Genomic DNA, 16865 nt, shown 5'->3' with positions numbered 1-16865 from the left:
AGTGCAGGCTGTGGTCAGCTGCGGTGAGTGGTTTCATACTTTGCAAAAAGACAACACTGTGAACGGGTGTAATGAATCCACATGGTTCAAAATCGAAAGCCACCAAAGGGCCTCTGGTGACAAATCTCCCTCCTGTGTCCTCCCCAGAGGTAACGGGTCAGTTAGGCTCCGAAACTCCCTTCCAGAAAACAATTTATGCACACAGGCAAACACGTTCTTTCTTACTATTCGGCACCTCTCTCTACTTTTCCAAACGTAGGCGTCTCTAGATCATTCTACTGAAATATAAAAAGAGCTTCCTCGGGGCGCCTGGGTGGCGCAGTCAGTTAAGCGTCCGACTTCAGCCAGGTCACGATCTCGCGGTCCGTGAGTTCGAGCCCCGCGTCGGGCTCTGGGCTGATGGCTCAGAGCCTGGAGCCTGTTTCCGATTCTGTGTCTCCCTCGCTCTCTGCCCCTCCCCCGTTCATGCTCTGTCTCTCTCTGTCCCAAAAATAAATAAACGTTGAAAAAAAAAAAAAAGAGCTTCCTCTGTTTATTTTTCACAACTGCAGCCCCACATTGTACAGAGACCATAATTTTGGATGGTTAACTCTAAATAACACGACTATCTACTGAAAGAAAATAGGAAATGGGGCCCACTTTGGATTGTAGGAACATAAGCCACTGTTCATTCCTTACACTGTATACTTTTCGGTACTTTTTAAATTTCTTAAAATTTAAAAGAGTTCATTTTGCTGTTTCCATTTTCACCCCACAGCGAAAACGTCCTTGGAAAACCTGGTCAGTGGGAAACGTGATTATGCAGTGCCTGGCCCCCTCCCACGCACCACCCACCCCAGACCGCCACCCCAGGCCCTCAGGCTCCTGGCCTGCCTTCAATTCCACACTTGCAGGCTCAACCCTTTGGTTCCGGGATCACAATGTGGATACGACCGAGCCACTTCTAAGCCATCTTTGTGCAAGTTGCCGGGTGTGTGAACCCATGCAAGCCCACAGCCACTTACCCATGAGGACTCCCAGGGTGACCATGATGATGCTGGTGGCCACAACAACGCAGAGGGCCATGCGGCAGCACGAGGTGTAGGGGGCTGGGACTTCCTTTGCTGTCCCAGGCACAAGCTGTAAGTCACCAGCGGTGGGCTCCATGGCTCCTACACACTGGGAAGGCGACCTGGATGCCAGCAAGAAAGGGCGAAAAAACAGGGTCAGGGCTGGGGGATGCGTCTCTTCCCCTAAGCAACGCTTTTACTTGTGCAGATGTGGCAGCCTCCAACAGTGCCCTAGGTGCCTGTATTAAAGCCCTAAAAGGCGGCACAGCGTGATTGCTGGCTGGGCCTGTGCATGCGGGCTCCCCCGGGTCCCTGGGGTCCACTGCCAAGACGGATTCGTGACTTCCTGGTCGCCGTTAAACAAATCACCGCAAACCTAGTGTCGCCGAGGAACCCAGATTTATTACTAAGCAGTTCTGGCCTCAGAAGTCCTAACATCCAGGCCTGGGCAGGGCCGGTTCCCCCCGGAGCCCCAGGGAGACCCGTCTCCCCACTTTTCCAGCTTCTAGAGGCGCCGCATCCTGGGCCCGCGGCCCCTCCTCATCCTCACCGCCAGCAGCGCGGGGTCAGCCCGGCTCTCTGCCTCCCTCTCGTGAGGACCTCGTGAGGACGCCGGGCCCCCGGGGCCTCCCCGAGTCACCCCCGCCTCAGGGGCCTTGACAAGGACCCCTCTGCCACGTGACGCGACACATTCCAGGCTCTGGGACTAGAACGGGTAAGTCTCCAGGCCACCGCTCGGCCTAGCGGCACAGAACACGCGGACGCAGAGCGAACCAACTGGAGCCTAGCCGAGCGCCAGGTCGGGCGCCCGCACCGTCCTTCGTGGCCCTGGGGTCTACGAGAGCGTCCGCAGCCGCCAGCATCCCTGGCGGAGGGACAGGCCTCGACGCGCCCTCGGCTGACAGTACGCGGGGTACTTATCCTCGTTAGGGCCTCAGCTCCGAGAGAGCCAGAGGCAGCCATGCGCTCCTCTGGTCACGCGTCCAGCCCGCCCCTTCCTCCCGGTCTCGCGAGAGACCCGAGACCAGGCAGGCCCTGCGAAGCCACCACTTGGTCGTAATCCCGCGAGAGACCCGACCGAGGTCACGCGAGGCCACCCGTTGTTCGCGGTCTCGCAAGAGGCCCAGCGGAAGTCCCCCTCGACGCGGCCTCGATCGTAGTCTCGCGAGAAACCCCGCTGAGGCCGCGCAAGGCTTTCTTGCGAGGCTGTCTCCGAGAGGAGTAGCTTCTGCGTCTCTTCGGTCTCCTCCCGGGAAGGGGGGAGGAGAGTAGCTGCAGCCTGGCCGCGCCCGCCTCCTGCTTCCTCCTGTCAGGTAGGCCGAGTGCGGGCCGTAGGTCAGCCTTTCCCTCCGGGGGCCTTTGGTCCTCCTCGTGCCTGCAGCCGCTCCCTCTCTGCGCCGGGCGGACACAGGGCTGCTCTGGGGGGTCTGTGGGCACCAACGGCAGGCCTGGGTGTCAGGGAAAACACCGGGCGCCCAGATGCGCTTGGATTTCAGATGAGCAGATCCTGCTTTCGCAGCACGAGTGTGTCGCTGGCCTGGCTAATTTTACGTGTCCTCTTGGCCGGGTTGTGGCGCCCGGTGGACGGGTCAGACATTATGCTAGAAGTTGCCGTGGAGGTAATGGTTAGACGTAACTACCTTTGCAGTGAGCAGATGTTGAGTAGAGCAGGTGACCCTCCCTCTTGCGGGTGGGCCACATGCAATCAGTTGAAGGCCTTCGGAGACTAGGAACGCCGCCTCCCGGCGGCCTGGGGGACTCGAGCTGCAGCATCAGCTCTGCCCTGGGTCTCCAGTCCGCCCTGCGGATCGCGGGCTCGCCAGCCTTCACGTTGGCTGTGTTTCTCTGGAGAACCCCGATTGACACAGCCCCTAACATGCCTTGTGCAACATTTGGGACCTACTTACGCTAAAAAAAAAAAAAAAAAAAAAAAGTATTTGTCGTTCGCTTGAAATTCAGATCTATCGGACTGTGCTGTATGTTTATTGTTAAGGCGGGAACCCTATGCTGGGGCCCAGCCAGAATACTCCATCCTCAAGGGAGTGTGTCTCTGCCGGGAATGGCCACTCCATGCCTCCCCGCCGCCATCTGGAGATGAGGAGAAAGGGGAGATGTGCGGGGGTGGCGGGGAGTGAGGCTGTGTAACACTTACCCCTTTATTCTCACACTTGAGCCGAATTGCCTTCTGAGGAGCCAGGGGATCTCTAAGAATCACTTGATGAAATGTTTTAGGGACAAAGACACCAAGATTCACCTCTGTGATTAGGGCTGGAAACTCAAGTTTAGTGTATGAGCTCATTGACACGCATCGCCCCCCCCCAACCAAATACACACACTATATTCATTCAGCCCCAGCTGCCCCTGCTACCCCCCCAAGCCTGTGGGTTTTCTAAGGATTCCTGTGTTCTCCGAATTGTCTTGTCATCACTGTCATTAGGACGCAGAAGGGGCCCGATGCTGTTTAGCATCGAATATAGAAGCACTATTCATTCAGCTTTCTGTCTGTCTGATATTTGTGACGGGCCAGGCCTGGGTGCTCTGTGCTGAGTCCCCAGCCCTGAAATGAGGCAGATGGGATTCTCTGAGCTCAGAGAGCTTAAATCAGAGTGGCAGGGCCCAAAATAAATTAAAATTACAGCTACAATTAAGGCTTGAAAATGAAGATGTGTCCATGGGGCTTTGAGTCCGTGTGAAAAGGAGCTTTGATCTAGTTGGGGCCGGGGGGAGGGGGGGTGGCGTCAGGAAGGGCTTCCCTGGGGGAGGGGTGTGTTATCTGAGTTCTGAGGGATGAGCGAGCATGAATTCAGTAAGTGCCCACGGAAGGAACAGATTTCCACACAGGACAAAATGCGTAAAGCCCCGTAGCTGAGTGGGAAAGGAAGGGCCAATGCAGAGAAGGTGTGTCAGTTGTAGCTGCTCAGCACATTTCTGCCAACATAGCAGCTTAGAACAACGCATAGTTATTCTCTTGTGGTTTCTGTGGCTGGGATCCCGGCAGCTTTCAGCTGGGTCCTCTGCTCTGGGTCTCAAGAGGCCACGAGTCAGGTGTTGTTAGCTGGGCTGCATTCTCATCTGGAGGCTCAGCTGGGGAAGGATCCACTTCTGAGCTCCCGATATGCCAGAATTTGTTTCCTGGCAGTTGTGGGGCCTGCTGGCTGTTGGCCTGGAGCTGCTGTTAGCTCACAGGCCCCTGACAACACAGTAGCCACATTGTCAAGGCCAGAGAGAGAAATTCACTGCAGCGTTCTAGGATGGGGTCTTTTTTTTTTTTTCTTCTTAAGTGTATTTATTTATTTTGAGAGAGAGAGAGAAAAAGCAAGCAGGGGAGGGGCAGAGAGAGACGGATAGGGAGGATTTGAAGCAGTCTCCATGCTGTCAGCACAGAGCCTGATGTGGGCCTCAAACTCATGAACTGTCAGATCATGACCTGAGCCGAAACCAAGAATTGGACACTTAACTGACTGAGCCACCCACGTGCCCTACTACGGTGGAGTCTTACAGAATGTAAGACGACGATGGGAGCCACACCCTGACACCTTGTTCATCGAATGTGACTTAAGGCAGTGGCCATGACATTGTATTCAGCGGGTTCACACTCGGGGGGAAGGGGTTATACAGGGCATTCGTGCTGGGGGACAGAAATCTTAGGAACCTTTTAGAATTCTGCCTACCACAGATATGAGGAGGGGTGATCTGAGGTGTGCATGGGGATAAGCAGGGTGCATATTTCACTGGTGTTTGAGAAGGAGAGATTAGACAAATGGGAGAGGCCATCTTAGAAGAGAAATGAGCTGGGAACTTTCCAGAACTGCTGGGAGATCTGAATCCTCAGACTTGAAAGGCACAATGCCAAGCATGACAGATAAAACAGATGCTCAGAGTAAATCCACAGAATAAAAACAAAGAGAAGGTTCTAGGAGTAACTAGAAAGTAGAGATACGCCACCTACAAAGGAATGCTGGTTAAGAGCAGCAGATTTCTCAACAGAAAAGAAACCGAGGTGAGAGAATAACATGTTCAAAGTGCTAGGTGGAAATAGGTGTCCATCAACAATCATATACCTAAACCCACATGGTCAAGAAGGAGACTCAAGGGGCGCCTGGGTGGCTCAGTCGGTTAAGTGGCCAACTTTGGCTCAGGTCATGATCTTGTGGTCCGTGAGTTTGAGCCCCGCGTCGGGCTCTGTGCTGACAGCTCAGAGCCTGGAGCCTGTTTCAGATTCTGTGTCTCCCTCTCTCTGACCCTCCCCCGTTCATGCTCTGTCTCAAAAATAAATAAACGGTAAAAAAAAAATAAAAAAATTAAAAAAAAAATAAACTTAAAAAAAAAAAGGAGACTCAAATGCAGACAATTGCAGGAAGACTGTGAAGCTCAGCACTAACACACCAGCACTGAAAAACGCTACTGAAGGATGGAATGAGGAAAACTAAAATTGGATTTGGAACAAAGAGGTGAAATGCCAAAGCACCATGAACCCAGATACTGGTTAACATGGGGAAGCATCGGAAAAGCACTGTGTCTATAAAACGATAATATTGACCAACTTGGGGTGCACAGATACCAAGGCTGAACCGGCTACAAGATGGAAGCATGAGTGCAGTTGAAAGACTCTAAGGTTCAGAGAAAAAAAAGAGATTAGTGATTAATTTCAGACCTTGTCAAGTGAAACATGCATGGAAAAATTTTAAGAGCAATTTTGATAACAGAACTGAAATGGATAGCTTCCAAATAGCAGAGTGAAAAAAGATGTGAATGCAGGAGAAAGGGAAGAAGGCAGAGAAAGAGAAAAAGAAAACATACAAATGTACTTAAATGTAAAAGAATTGGTGAGGTTAGGTCTTTTTAAAAGTCAGCTAGATGTTTTAGGTGGTCTCTTGTAAACCGCAAAAGGCACAAAATGAAAGAGAGAAAAATTGTAAACTCTTATGTATGTAATACCAAAATTTAACACTAGACAAGTTTACTTAATGGACCTATATTCCCTATACTGAGAATAAGTTTACTTTTTCAGGATTCTCTGTATTGAGAATAAATTTACTTTTTCAGGCACACACGAAATATTTACAAAAATTAATCATGTACTTAACCACAAAGCAAATCTCCACAAAACCCAAAAACTCTACACTCGATGCACATGTCTTGTGGAGTGCAATTAAAGTTTTTTTTTTTTTTAACGGTTTATTTATTATTGAGAGACAGACACAGAGCGTGAGCAGGGGAGGGGTAGAGAGAGGGGGAGACGTAGAACCCGAAGCAGGCTCCGGGCTCTGAGCTGTCAGCATAGAGCCTGACGTAGGGCTCGAACTCACAAACTGCAAGATCATGACCTGAGCCGAAGTCGGTCGCCTAACCAACTGAGCCACCCAGGTGCCCCTCGTGGCACTGCAATTAAATTAGATGACTGGAAATAACAAAATCATGGTTGAAAAGTCTAAAATTACTTCTACAGAATTAATGATCCCAGGAAGAAATTATAGCTAATTAAAATACTTAGAACTGAATGTGCTTGGCATCAAAATACCCGATGCACCCAAAGCTGTCCTTACAGCGGTCACCGTCAGTGTTCCATCAAGCCAGACAGCCCACACAGCATCCACTGCACTGAGGTCAGCTGCCGGAACCCTGGTGTCCTTGGGAGACCAGGCCACATTTTGGGTTGTATTGTCCTGAGCAAAGCTCCTTCTCTGTGCCAATGACCCAGGAAGTACTCATGGGGCAAGTGTGCCTGCTGTCTTTTTTCTTAATATTTCCTGAAGACACATCTGAGAAGGCAAATCTGGCAAGAAGAGAATGGAATGGGAATTCAAGGGGGTAAAGATCGCCCGATGAGAGGATGTGTAGGCCAAATTTAAGATTGCCCAGACTTTATCCTCAGCGTCTGGGAGCTTTTTCTTGGAGGCTGAGATCAACCATGTGGGCAATCAGTGGATCAGCCAGCAAATCCATCAATGAATCAGTCTTGGGAAAAACGCTGGACACAGAAAATGGAAGTTAGGGGGTGCTGCTCAGATTGGTTATAGTCCATGCGTGTTGTCGCACGTGCCCCAAGAACAACACACCCTGACTGCGCAGGGAGAGGACCATGGAAGCGTCAGGCTTTGTCTTTGTCCTGGTGCTGCAGACTAGTGTCTCTGTCCCCCCAAATCCATATGCTGAAACCCTACTCCCCAAGATGACGGTACGGGGAGGTGGGGCCTCTGGGAGGGATTAAGTCATGAGGGTACAGCCCGCATGAATGGGGTAAGTGCCCCTGTAAGGGAGGCCCCAGAGAGCTCCCTGGCCCCTGCTCCATGTGAAGACACAGTGAGAATATGGCCATCTGTGAACCAGGAAACAGGCTCTCACCAGATATGGAACCTGCCAGTGCCTTGAACTTGGATTTCCAGCCTCTGGAGTCATGAGAAATGTGTGTTGTTCATCAGCCACCTGGTTGGTGGTGTCCAGCTAGAGCTGCCCGAGCAGACTGAGACAACTGCCCTCTTCCCCACTGGCCTCTCTCTTTGGCTCCTTTTACCCCGTAATGTTAATCCCTGCAAGCCGTAACTGTGACTGTACCCGCTTTTAGTGAGTTCTGAGTCTTTCTAGGGAGTTGTTACACCTAAGAGCGGTGCAGGGGACCTCCCTGCATGAGTCTCCTGGGGCTGCCATAACAGAGCAACACAAACCGAGCAGCTCAAACAGCAGAGATGTATTCTCTCCCACCCCTGGAGGCCAGAGGTCCAAAATCAAGGTGTAGGTAGTGCTGGTTCCTTCTGAGGCTGTGAGGGGGAACCTGCCCCAGGCTCCTAGATTCTGCTGGTCACAGCAGTCGTGACCCTTGGCCTGTAGAAGCATCCCCTCATCTCTGCCTCCGTCTTCATAGGACCTTCTCCCTGTGTGCACGTCTGTGTCCCAAGGTCCCTTCTTATAAGGACATCAGTCATAGAGCACTAGGACCCACCCTAATGACCCCATTTTAATTTGGTCACCTCTGTGAAGACCTTATTTTCCAATAATTATCCTTCTGAAGTGTTGGTGGTTAGGACTTCAACATACAAACTCTGAGGGGACAGAATTCGCCCCAGAACCCCTCTGAACTCGCATGTGGTGTCAGATGTGCAGGCAGTCTCAACCTCTGACCTTATAGTTGGTAGTTCACTCTTCACGAAAGAAGAGCTAAAGAGAGAGATCACACCCATTAGGGTGGCCATCATCCAAAAACAGACAATACCAAGAGTTGGCGAGGATGTGAAGTCAGAAGACTTGTGCATGGCTGGTGGGAATGGAAAATGGGGCGGCCACTGTGGAAAACAGCTTGGTGGCTCCTCAAACAATGAAATACAATTACCATATGAATTGCATAAAATTATCACATAGAATGACCACAGGACCCAGCAATGCCATTCCCAGGTATATACCCGAAGAACCTGAAAGCGGGGTCATGAAGCTCTAATATATCTGTGTTCACAGCAGCATCATCCACAGTGGCCAAGAGGTGGAAACACCCCAAGTGTCCATCGGTGGGTCAAAGACAAACACAATGTGTCCACCCACACGCTGGAATATTCTTGTTCAGCCTCGGGAAGGAAGGCATCCTGCCACCTGCCACCTGCCACCATGTGGATGGACCCCGAGGATGCTGTGTGCAGGGACAGAAGCCAGACACAGAAGGACACATCCTGCACGACCCCACTCATAAAGGAGGTCCCTAGAGGAGTCCTGTTCACAGAGACAGAGAGTAGATGGTGGGAGCCAGGGCTAGGGCAGGGGGGTGAGGAGTCAGTGCTTCATGGGGACATAGCCTCAGTTTGGGGAGGTGGAAAGTTCTGGAGACGGATGGTGGGGTGGCAGACAACATTCACAATGATGTGAATGTGCTTAATGTCAGTGAGCTGTGTACTTAGACATGGCTAAGGTGTCTTGTGTGTATTACTGAAAGAGAGGAAGGGAAGGAGGGAGGAGGAAGAAAGGAAAAGAAAGAAGGGAAGGGAGGGATCAGGAGAGAGCGCAAGCAAGGAGGTACATAGGCCACAAACTGAAACAGGAGGCGGATAGATGGAGGAGGTGAGGAGGAAGCCAGTAACCATGGGGAGCAGCAGGACACAGTTGATACAGAAACATCCAGAATGTGGAGAGCCAGGAGCCAGATTCTGTGAACAAACAAGGAAACTCAGGAGGAGCCGGCCGCCTGCTGGCTGCGCCTCTGAGTCCCGCTGATCCCCGGGCTGGACCTGCACCAGTGCATTCGCGCCCCGGCACGACCCCCACGCGGCCTCCTCCAAGGGCCGAGAAACCTCATCCGGCAGTTGGCAGGCTTGGTGGAGGGCAGATAAAAATCAGGCTACAAAATCTGCCTCTGAACCAAGCAAGGCTTAGAAAGGCAGGGACTGTTTGGTCCGAACAACCTGACAGTGTCCCCGGGCACTTCCACAGAAGTGGCATTTTGCTTAGACCCTGTGGTAGGTGGAAGAATAGCTCCAAAGGCGTCCATGTCCTCGTCCCCGGGACCTTGGACATGCTCGCCTCGCACATTGAAGGCACTTTGCCAGGGGGGGCCAAATTGAGGCCCCTAAGGCAGGGGTGACCCTGGGTTCTTCAGAGGTGCAGGGTCCTCACGAGGTCCTCATAAGAGGGAGGCAGAGAGAGGGGCAGACCTCATGCTGCTGGCTGTGAGTATGGAAGAGTGGCCACAGGCCACAGATGTGGAAAAGGGGAGAGACGGGTCTCCTTGGGACCCCCGGGAGGAACCAGCCCTGCCCACACCTGGATGTAGCTCCGGGAGGCCCACATTGTTACAGCAGCAACAGGAATCTAATACAAGCTTTCTGTGGGCAGTGCTGACCCAGGAGAGAGGGTTGAGTGTTGATTCAGGACATTAGGCATCTTCATAGGAAAAACACCTTGAAAATGGGAACTGCCTTTCCCCCATGGTGCTCTACAGTCAGGTGGAAGGAATGCTGGTCATCAGAAGACCAAAATCCATGTTCCAGCTTCAACCCAAGTAGTCTGTGACCCCCAGAAAGGTAAACCTCTTCAGGCCTAATTATGGCCAATGACCGGCCTTCTCCCTTTAGTTCTCATTTCTTATAACGTGGGGTGGCAATATCGTTTTCGTCTTCCCAGATCACTTTCTTTGGGGAAGACTTACCCCAGGCGTGAGCCCCACGCACCTGGCCACCAGACCTACCAGTCACACTCTCATGCCCACCCCCTTTGGTGCCAGGTCCACACTGAACCCAGGCCTGCCAGTCACGATACCCACCTCTTCACTCCCATCAGTGATTGGTCCATGGGGTCATGCATGACTGAAGCAAGCCAACTGAGTTTCTTCCCTGAGTTTCAACTGTATGAAATTGCCCTTTTTTTAGACCCAAAACAACAGGACATGATCAATTTCATACAGTTCAACTAACAATAATAGGGGGGAATGGGGGGAAGCATTCTTCCCAGTGGGGCTCCTAAACTGCCATAGGTAGGCTTGGGGCCACCTTGACTGTCAACAGGAAGGAGGATGAGATCAACACCCTGAAGGAAGAGATGTGGGGGGGCACACCCAGGGGCACGCTTCAAGGGACAAGACCGAGTGACCCAGCTCTGCCAGAGGCCAGGGCTTCTTCTGGTTTGCCCAGGCAAAGGAGCCAATCTTTGCTTGAACTGGTTCAGGATGGGGTTGTCTCTCTTATAAGACTAAGCTTATGGCTCATCAACACACTAAAGCAGGGAGCAGTAACTTCTACTACACGGGCACTAAGGAAGATCCTCTTCACCCACCTCTTCAGCTCTGGTCAGACAAACACACACTACAGTCAACACAGTGTCAGGGTCATCGGAGTTCAGGGTCCCAGATGATGTCACCTCCCCATGTGTTGGGGTGCCTGTTTCCCCAAGGCCTTTGTAGACTTGTGGACATGTAGCCCCAGCGGGCCTGTGGTCAGGAAACTCCCTCCTAAACTCCTCTTCCAGTCTGATTAGGGGCTTCCTAGAGGCAGCAGGAGTGATAGAGGGGCCTTCCACTAGGTCTTTGTGTCCTCACCAGCTGGCTCCTCTGCTGGTAACATCTTGATGGGACCACGTAAGCAGCCACCAAACAAAACACATCAACCAGTTGTAAGCTGCAGAGGCCTTTCTCGTCACTATCTGTCAGCCTTCTCCCACCCTGTCCTCCACGGCTCCCTTCTCTGGTGCTGCCCCTAGGAGAGTCCACAGCACCAGTGATCATTTATCTACCAGCAAGCCCCACATAGAAGTTTCCAGTTCATGTCTCTCTGGAGCTTCAGATGGGAATGGACATGGGACACTTCTGCACACAGCTCAGCTTGTCCCAAGTGGGAAGTGTATTACCCCAGCCAACCTGCTCACTCTTCTCTCTCCAGAGTCCTGGGGACTACCTCTCCCATTTGCTGATGCTCTAGACCAGCCCCCCCCTACCCCCCCAGTCTTCCTCTATCACTTCTCCATCTTCCTTCCCTTCCTTGCTGGTCACCTCCAAATCTGGCCACTCCACGTCCTTCCTCCTTTCCAGGGGTCCCCCCCCACCCATTCCTGCTCCCATACCTTCACCCCTTCCCTGGGCTAGTGGTGTTCTTGCCTGCGTCAACCTACCCATTTTTTATACAACTAGAGATAGCTACCTAGACCATGGGATCTCACCCAGGGTGATTTTGCCTTCAGGGGACAGTGGGCAGATGTTTGGGGATGTTTGCGGCTGTCATGACTAGGGGCACTCTTGGCATTGAGGGGGTGGAAGTCGGAGATGCTGCTCAACTTCTCACAGCCCAGGATGCCCCACATGTCCACAGTGCCAAGGGAGAGAGGCCCTGGTCTGCACACATACAATGGCACTACTCCCTGGCCCTTCAGTAGCTCTTTACCACCCTCAGCACCAAGTTCAAAGTCTAGGTCCTCACCTGACTCTCTTCACCAGCCCTTGCTCCTAGCCATTCCATGTGTATTCTCCCAAAGGAATCCTGACACCTGCTATAACATGGAGGGACCCCGAGGACACTGTGCGCCACAGGACAGAAGGACAGAAGCCAGACACGGACAAATCCTGCGTGACCCCACTCACAGGGGGTCCCTAGAGGAGTTCCATCCACAGAGACAGAGAGTAGATGTGGGAGCCAGGGGTGGGGCAGGGGGCAGGGAGTCCATGTTTCATGGGGACAGAGTCTCAGTGTGGGGAGATGGAAAGTTCTGGACACGGATGATGGGGGTGGCTGCACCACAGTGTGAGTGTGCCTGACGCCGCTGAGCTGTGCGCTCAGAGATGGTTACGATGGTGAGTTTTAGGTTGGGTGTACTCTATTGCAATAAAAAAAATCGCTAACAGAAATCGGAAAGGATGGATGGAGCAGAAGTTTGTGCCTGTCCTTGTGAGTGTGGATTCCAGAAGGGGGGTTCAGCGCTGGTGCAGTAAACGCTGGTGTGGAGTAGAAGGCGTAAAGCCATGGAGGCAACAGGGCTCCCTGGCTGGGAAGTGATTATGAAGTACTCCATGGACACATGCAGGTTAGAGAATCTTCTAGACCCCTGTCAACTCCTCAAGGACAGACGTGCACCTTCTGCCTTGCTCTCATGTCCTGGTAAAGCCTGTGCAAATCGTTGGCACACACAAGGCATTTGTTGCTTCAGTGAAAAGCTAACAATTTTACCAACAAGTGAGCTATCAGTATGCCTATATTAGCTTTGCAAAAAGTTGGCTAAAGACCTCTAAGGAGCAACCTCTTTGCATCGCTGTATGTTCCACTTAATGACGTAACATTGAGAGACAAAAGCTGAAGGCTGGATTGATCAGGGGCTAATTACCAGTTTCCAGTCATAAAGTCAAGTCGATTTAAAACTCAACTTTCTCAAAGCACCCGTATTTCTTGTTTTTTTTCAATATATGAAGTTTATTGTCAAATTGGTTTCCATACAACACCCAGTGCTCATCCCAACAGGTGCCCTCCTCAATACCCATCACCCACCCTCCCCTCCCTCCCACCCCCCATCAACCCTCAGTTTGTTCTCAGTTTTGAAGAGTCTCTTATGCTTTGGCTCTCTCCCACTCTAACCTCTTTTTTTGTTTGTTTGTTTTTTCCTTCCCCTCCTCCATGGGTTTCTGTTAAGTTTCTCAGGATCCACATAAGAGTGAAAACATATGGTATCTGTCTTTCTCTGTATGGCTTATTTCACTTAGCATCACACTCTCCAGTTCCATCCACGTTGCTACAAAAGGCCATATTTCATTTTTTCTCATTGCCACGTAGTATTCCATTGTGTATATAAACCACAATTTCTTTATCCATTCATCAGTTGATGGACATTTAGGCTCTTTCCATAATTTGGCTATTGTTGAGAGTGCTGCTATGAACATTGGGGTACAAGTGCCCCTGTGCATCAGTACTCCTGTATCCCTTGTGTAAATTCCTAGCAGTGCTATTGCTGGGTCATAGGGTAGGTCTATTTTTAATTTTCTGAGGAACCTCCACACTGCTTTCCAGAGTGGCTGCACCAGTTTGCATTCCCACCAACAGTGCAAGAGGGTTCCCGTTTCTCCACATCCTCTCCAGCATCCATAGTCTCCTGATTTGTTCATTTTGGCCACTCTGACTGGCGTGAGGTGATATCTGGGTGTGGTTTTGATTTGTATTTCCCTGATGAGGAGCGACGTTGAGCCTCTTTTCATGAAAGCACCCGTATTTCTAAATTGCAGTAGAGTTCGGACCAACACGTGAAGTTCATTTAGGACTTAAAAAAAATGTCAGCCCCAAACCGAATCTGCCTACGTCGATTATCTTTCCCTTTCCCTTGTCACTCAGATACAATGGAGACAAGCTGTCTCAGACAAATGGGCAGTTTACTTAGGGAAAGGTACAGGGATGGGAGGCTCCAGAAGATCCTTCATGCCCTTAATCTCAGACTACAAAATATCTTCCAGAGTTTGTTTTATTTTTGTTTTTTTTGTTTTTGTAAAGATTGGGCTGGGAGAGAATGGACAACGAAAGCTGAGTGCAAAGAGGGAAGATAGCCGATTAAGAGAAATAAGAGAGAACCCAAGAAGGCGATTGCTGGCTCACGCGGTGACCTTGAGCTAAGAGAAAGCCCTGGACAGGATGAGGCATAGTTTATTTTTTTTTTTTTTGAAAGAAACGTAGGAGGATAAGTTACCACCTGCGCTTGAGAGATACATGAGAACACCCCAGACAAATCTAAAGAATGAGTGCAGTGGCAAAAGAAGAGAAATGAGTAGGCACAGACTTGCTGTCCCCAGTTATGGGAATGACCAGTAGAAGCTTCAAGAAGGACTGACACCGGTTCCAAGATCTGAAGTGTGCACGGAGACAGAGGGAAGGAAGAGGCAGGGTGTCTAGAACGTAGAGACCCAAATTGTGAGCTGTGAACACCAGCGTCTCCAAGCTGAACCTGTGGCTTGCCCAGCATCCAGCTCGAGTACATACCCCCCCTGTCCCGACGTTCCCGGGCCCAGGCGGGAGGCGAAATGCCAGCCTCTCATCCCAACTCAGCAAGGATTGGGTGACACCGAGGAAGTCACCCCCATCTGGGGTGACCAAGTGTCTTAGGTCACCTGGAACTGTTCTAGTCATAACCTGGAGATCAGGACATCTGGGCACCTGCTCCCCCTCTGTCTTCATCTACCAGGAAGGGTCTGGAGCAATTCAGGGGTTCCCAAGGGGGTGCTGAGCACGACGCCAGGGCGGGAACAACTTGTTTCCAGCCCCCCGATGATGCCGGGGACAGCTTCAGCTTGGAGCCAACATGTTCCTAATGCCACTCTTGTCTGTGACTGTTTTCAAAAAGGGCGTGAACTGTGGGTGCACAGCCTTCAGGGAGAGTACCCAGCCCAGTGCCTAGGGTGAAGGGATCGAGGGGCTGGCCTCAGGGGCAAAGTGCAAGGGTGCCCCCACAAACCTCAGTTCGAGATAAATATTTTCACACAACATTTTAAACATATAAACATTAACAGCAAGAAAACGAGCAACCAAATACCGATGTGGCACACAAAGACAGGACTTTGCACGTCCCCGACCACCTCTCTCTCCGCCCCCACTCCCAGCCCTGCCGGGTGCTGTGTTGGTTTGAAACTTCGATATTTTGCTCATCGGGAATTTCTCTGCGTTCATTGGTGTTTTCGTGATCGCATTGCAGCATCATTTCTCATGAACACTGACTGTTTTTTTGTCCCTTCAAATTTTGTGCCCAAGGTGAGTGTCCTGCCTGCCTTGCTTCGTCTGGGCCCCGAAGGGCAGTAACTACCTAACAATACTGGTTTTCTTCCCATGTACTTATTTATTGTCAGTGACCTCTTTCTTTTTTTTTTTTTTCAATGTTTGTTTACTTTGAGAGAGAGAGTGTGCTAGTGGGGGACAAGCAGAGAGAGAGGGGGACAGAGGATCCAAAGCAGGCTCTGCACTGACAGCAGCAAGCCTGATGTGGGGTTCGAACTCACGAACCCACAAGATCGTGACCTGAGTCGAAGTCAGACACTCAACTGACTGAACCCCCCCCCCAAGGTGCCCCTTTCTTATTTTCTATTTGTGTTGCAGTGACTACATTTTCTTTTTAAAAGGGGAAAAAATTTTAATTTAAAAAAGTAGGCCATTTCAAGAAGATTTAATGAATATTTTCACGGTCTCCCTCCAGATAGGTGCCCTCCTCCAGTGACGCCACTCAGTCTTGTGGTTTTAATAACATCCCTGAATTCTACAAGCTCCTGGCCAGACTCCTCTTCTGAATTCTGGACTCAGGTCCAGCTGGCTGCTGGAGCCTCCTCCTGCTGGTGACCCAAGGTGACCCCGTGGGCCCTCCCCTCCTGGTATTCACACCCCTGGGCAGTCTCGCCCCCTGAGTTTGTGTGGCTTGCTTCTACCCATTGGAACGCAGCAGAGCCAATGGGCCATCCCTGTCCTGAGTATATTGCGTTAGGTAAGACCCTGTATTGGCAGACTGGAGCTAACAACCCCCTTGCTGGCTTGATGAAGTATGTGGCCACCTAGGAGACCCCCAGATGGCCTGTAGGAACAGAGGGCGGCCACCAGCTGGCAGGCTGCCAAAGCCAGGCCCTCCGTGCTCGCCCATGACCTGAATGAGTTTGGAAGGTGGGTCCTTCCCCAGTCTGGCCTTCAGTTGAGAACACGGTCTCGTGTGACCCTGAGCACGGGGGCCGGCTCAGCCACGTCCAGATTCCGGACCCACAGAAACTGAGAGGTATTAAATGTGAGCTGGTTCAAGCCACCAAACTTGTGGTGACCCCAGCCCAATGACTGGCAAGCTGCTCAGATCTGACGCACACCAGACTGAAGCCTGTGGCTTCCCACGGCCTTCCCTGCCTCAGGCAGCACCTTCTGTGATCAACTGAGACCACATCTCCTAGGGTCAGCATGACATGTTTCCACAGCCTGGAAGTGCTGGCTGCCCCACCCCCAGAACATACCTAGCATTGGCCCACCTGTGCCGCACCTGCCTTGGTTAAACAGAGAACCACCCGGGCCTCATCACAGGGCTGGCGGCTTCCATCCTCAGCGGCTAAAACCTGACTCAGGCCATGTCCCACCTCTGCTCAATCCTCCCCGGGGCTTTCACTCAGGGCAAAATGCCTGGGAGACCCAGTCCCACCCATCCTCCCTCGTCTGTCCTCAGCTGTTCCTCCTTCCTCCCTCACTAGAGCCACGGAGCCTTCCCACTGCTCCTCAAACGTGCAGGACACAATCCTGCCCCGGGGCCTTTGCATCTGCTGTGCCTGCTGCCTGCCATGCTTATCTATATCCTCATGGCAGATGCTTCCACCCCCCTGCTGTATCTGTTTTCTCCTGGATTGTGCAGTCTGCACCCTTGGGA

The 16865-nt window shown here is 51.6% G+C and overlaps 1 protein-coding gene and 1 long non-coding RNA gene across 2 annotated transcripts in view; one reads left to right on the top strand and one right to left on the bottom strand.

Annotated features, from left to right (window-relative positions):
• Nucleotides 1-16865, bottom strand: part of TMPRSS9 (transmembrane serine protease 9) — a 50224-nt gene that overhangs the window by 28724 nt on the left and 4635 nt on the right. Inside the window, exon 2 of the mRNA XM_040461774.1 lies at nt 1005-1171. Within this exon, the coding sequence (XP_040317708.1) occupies nt 1005-1146 (142 nt within the window). The 5' untranslated portion in view covers nt 1147-1171. The remainder of the gene's footprint in view (nt 1-1004; nt 1172-16865) is intronic.
• On the top strand, nt 2296-15131 carry LOC121021437 (uncharacterized). The gene is made up of 3 exons (XR_005786541.1): nt 2296-2362; nt 11991-12135; nt 13985-15131. It is a non-coding gene; the product is annotated as an uncharacterized LOC121021437 (long non-coding RNA).

This window comes from Herpailurus yagouaroundi, unplaced genomic scaffold (genome assembly GCF_014898765.1).
Source record: "Herpailurus yagouaroundi ecotype Mexico unplaced genomic scaffold, PumYag 295, whole genome shotgun sequence".
Taxonomy (NCBI): Eukaryota; Metazoa; Chordata; class Mammalia; order Carnivora; family Felidae; genus Herpailurus; species Herpailurus yagouaroundi.
Note: the sequence above shows the minus strand (reverse complement) of the source record. Positions and strands in the feature narration are given on the sequence as shown.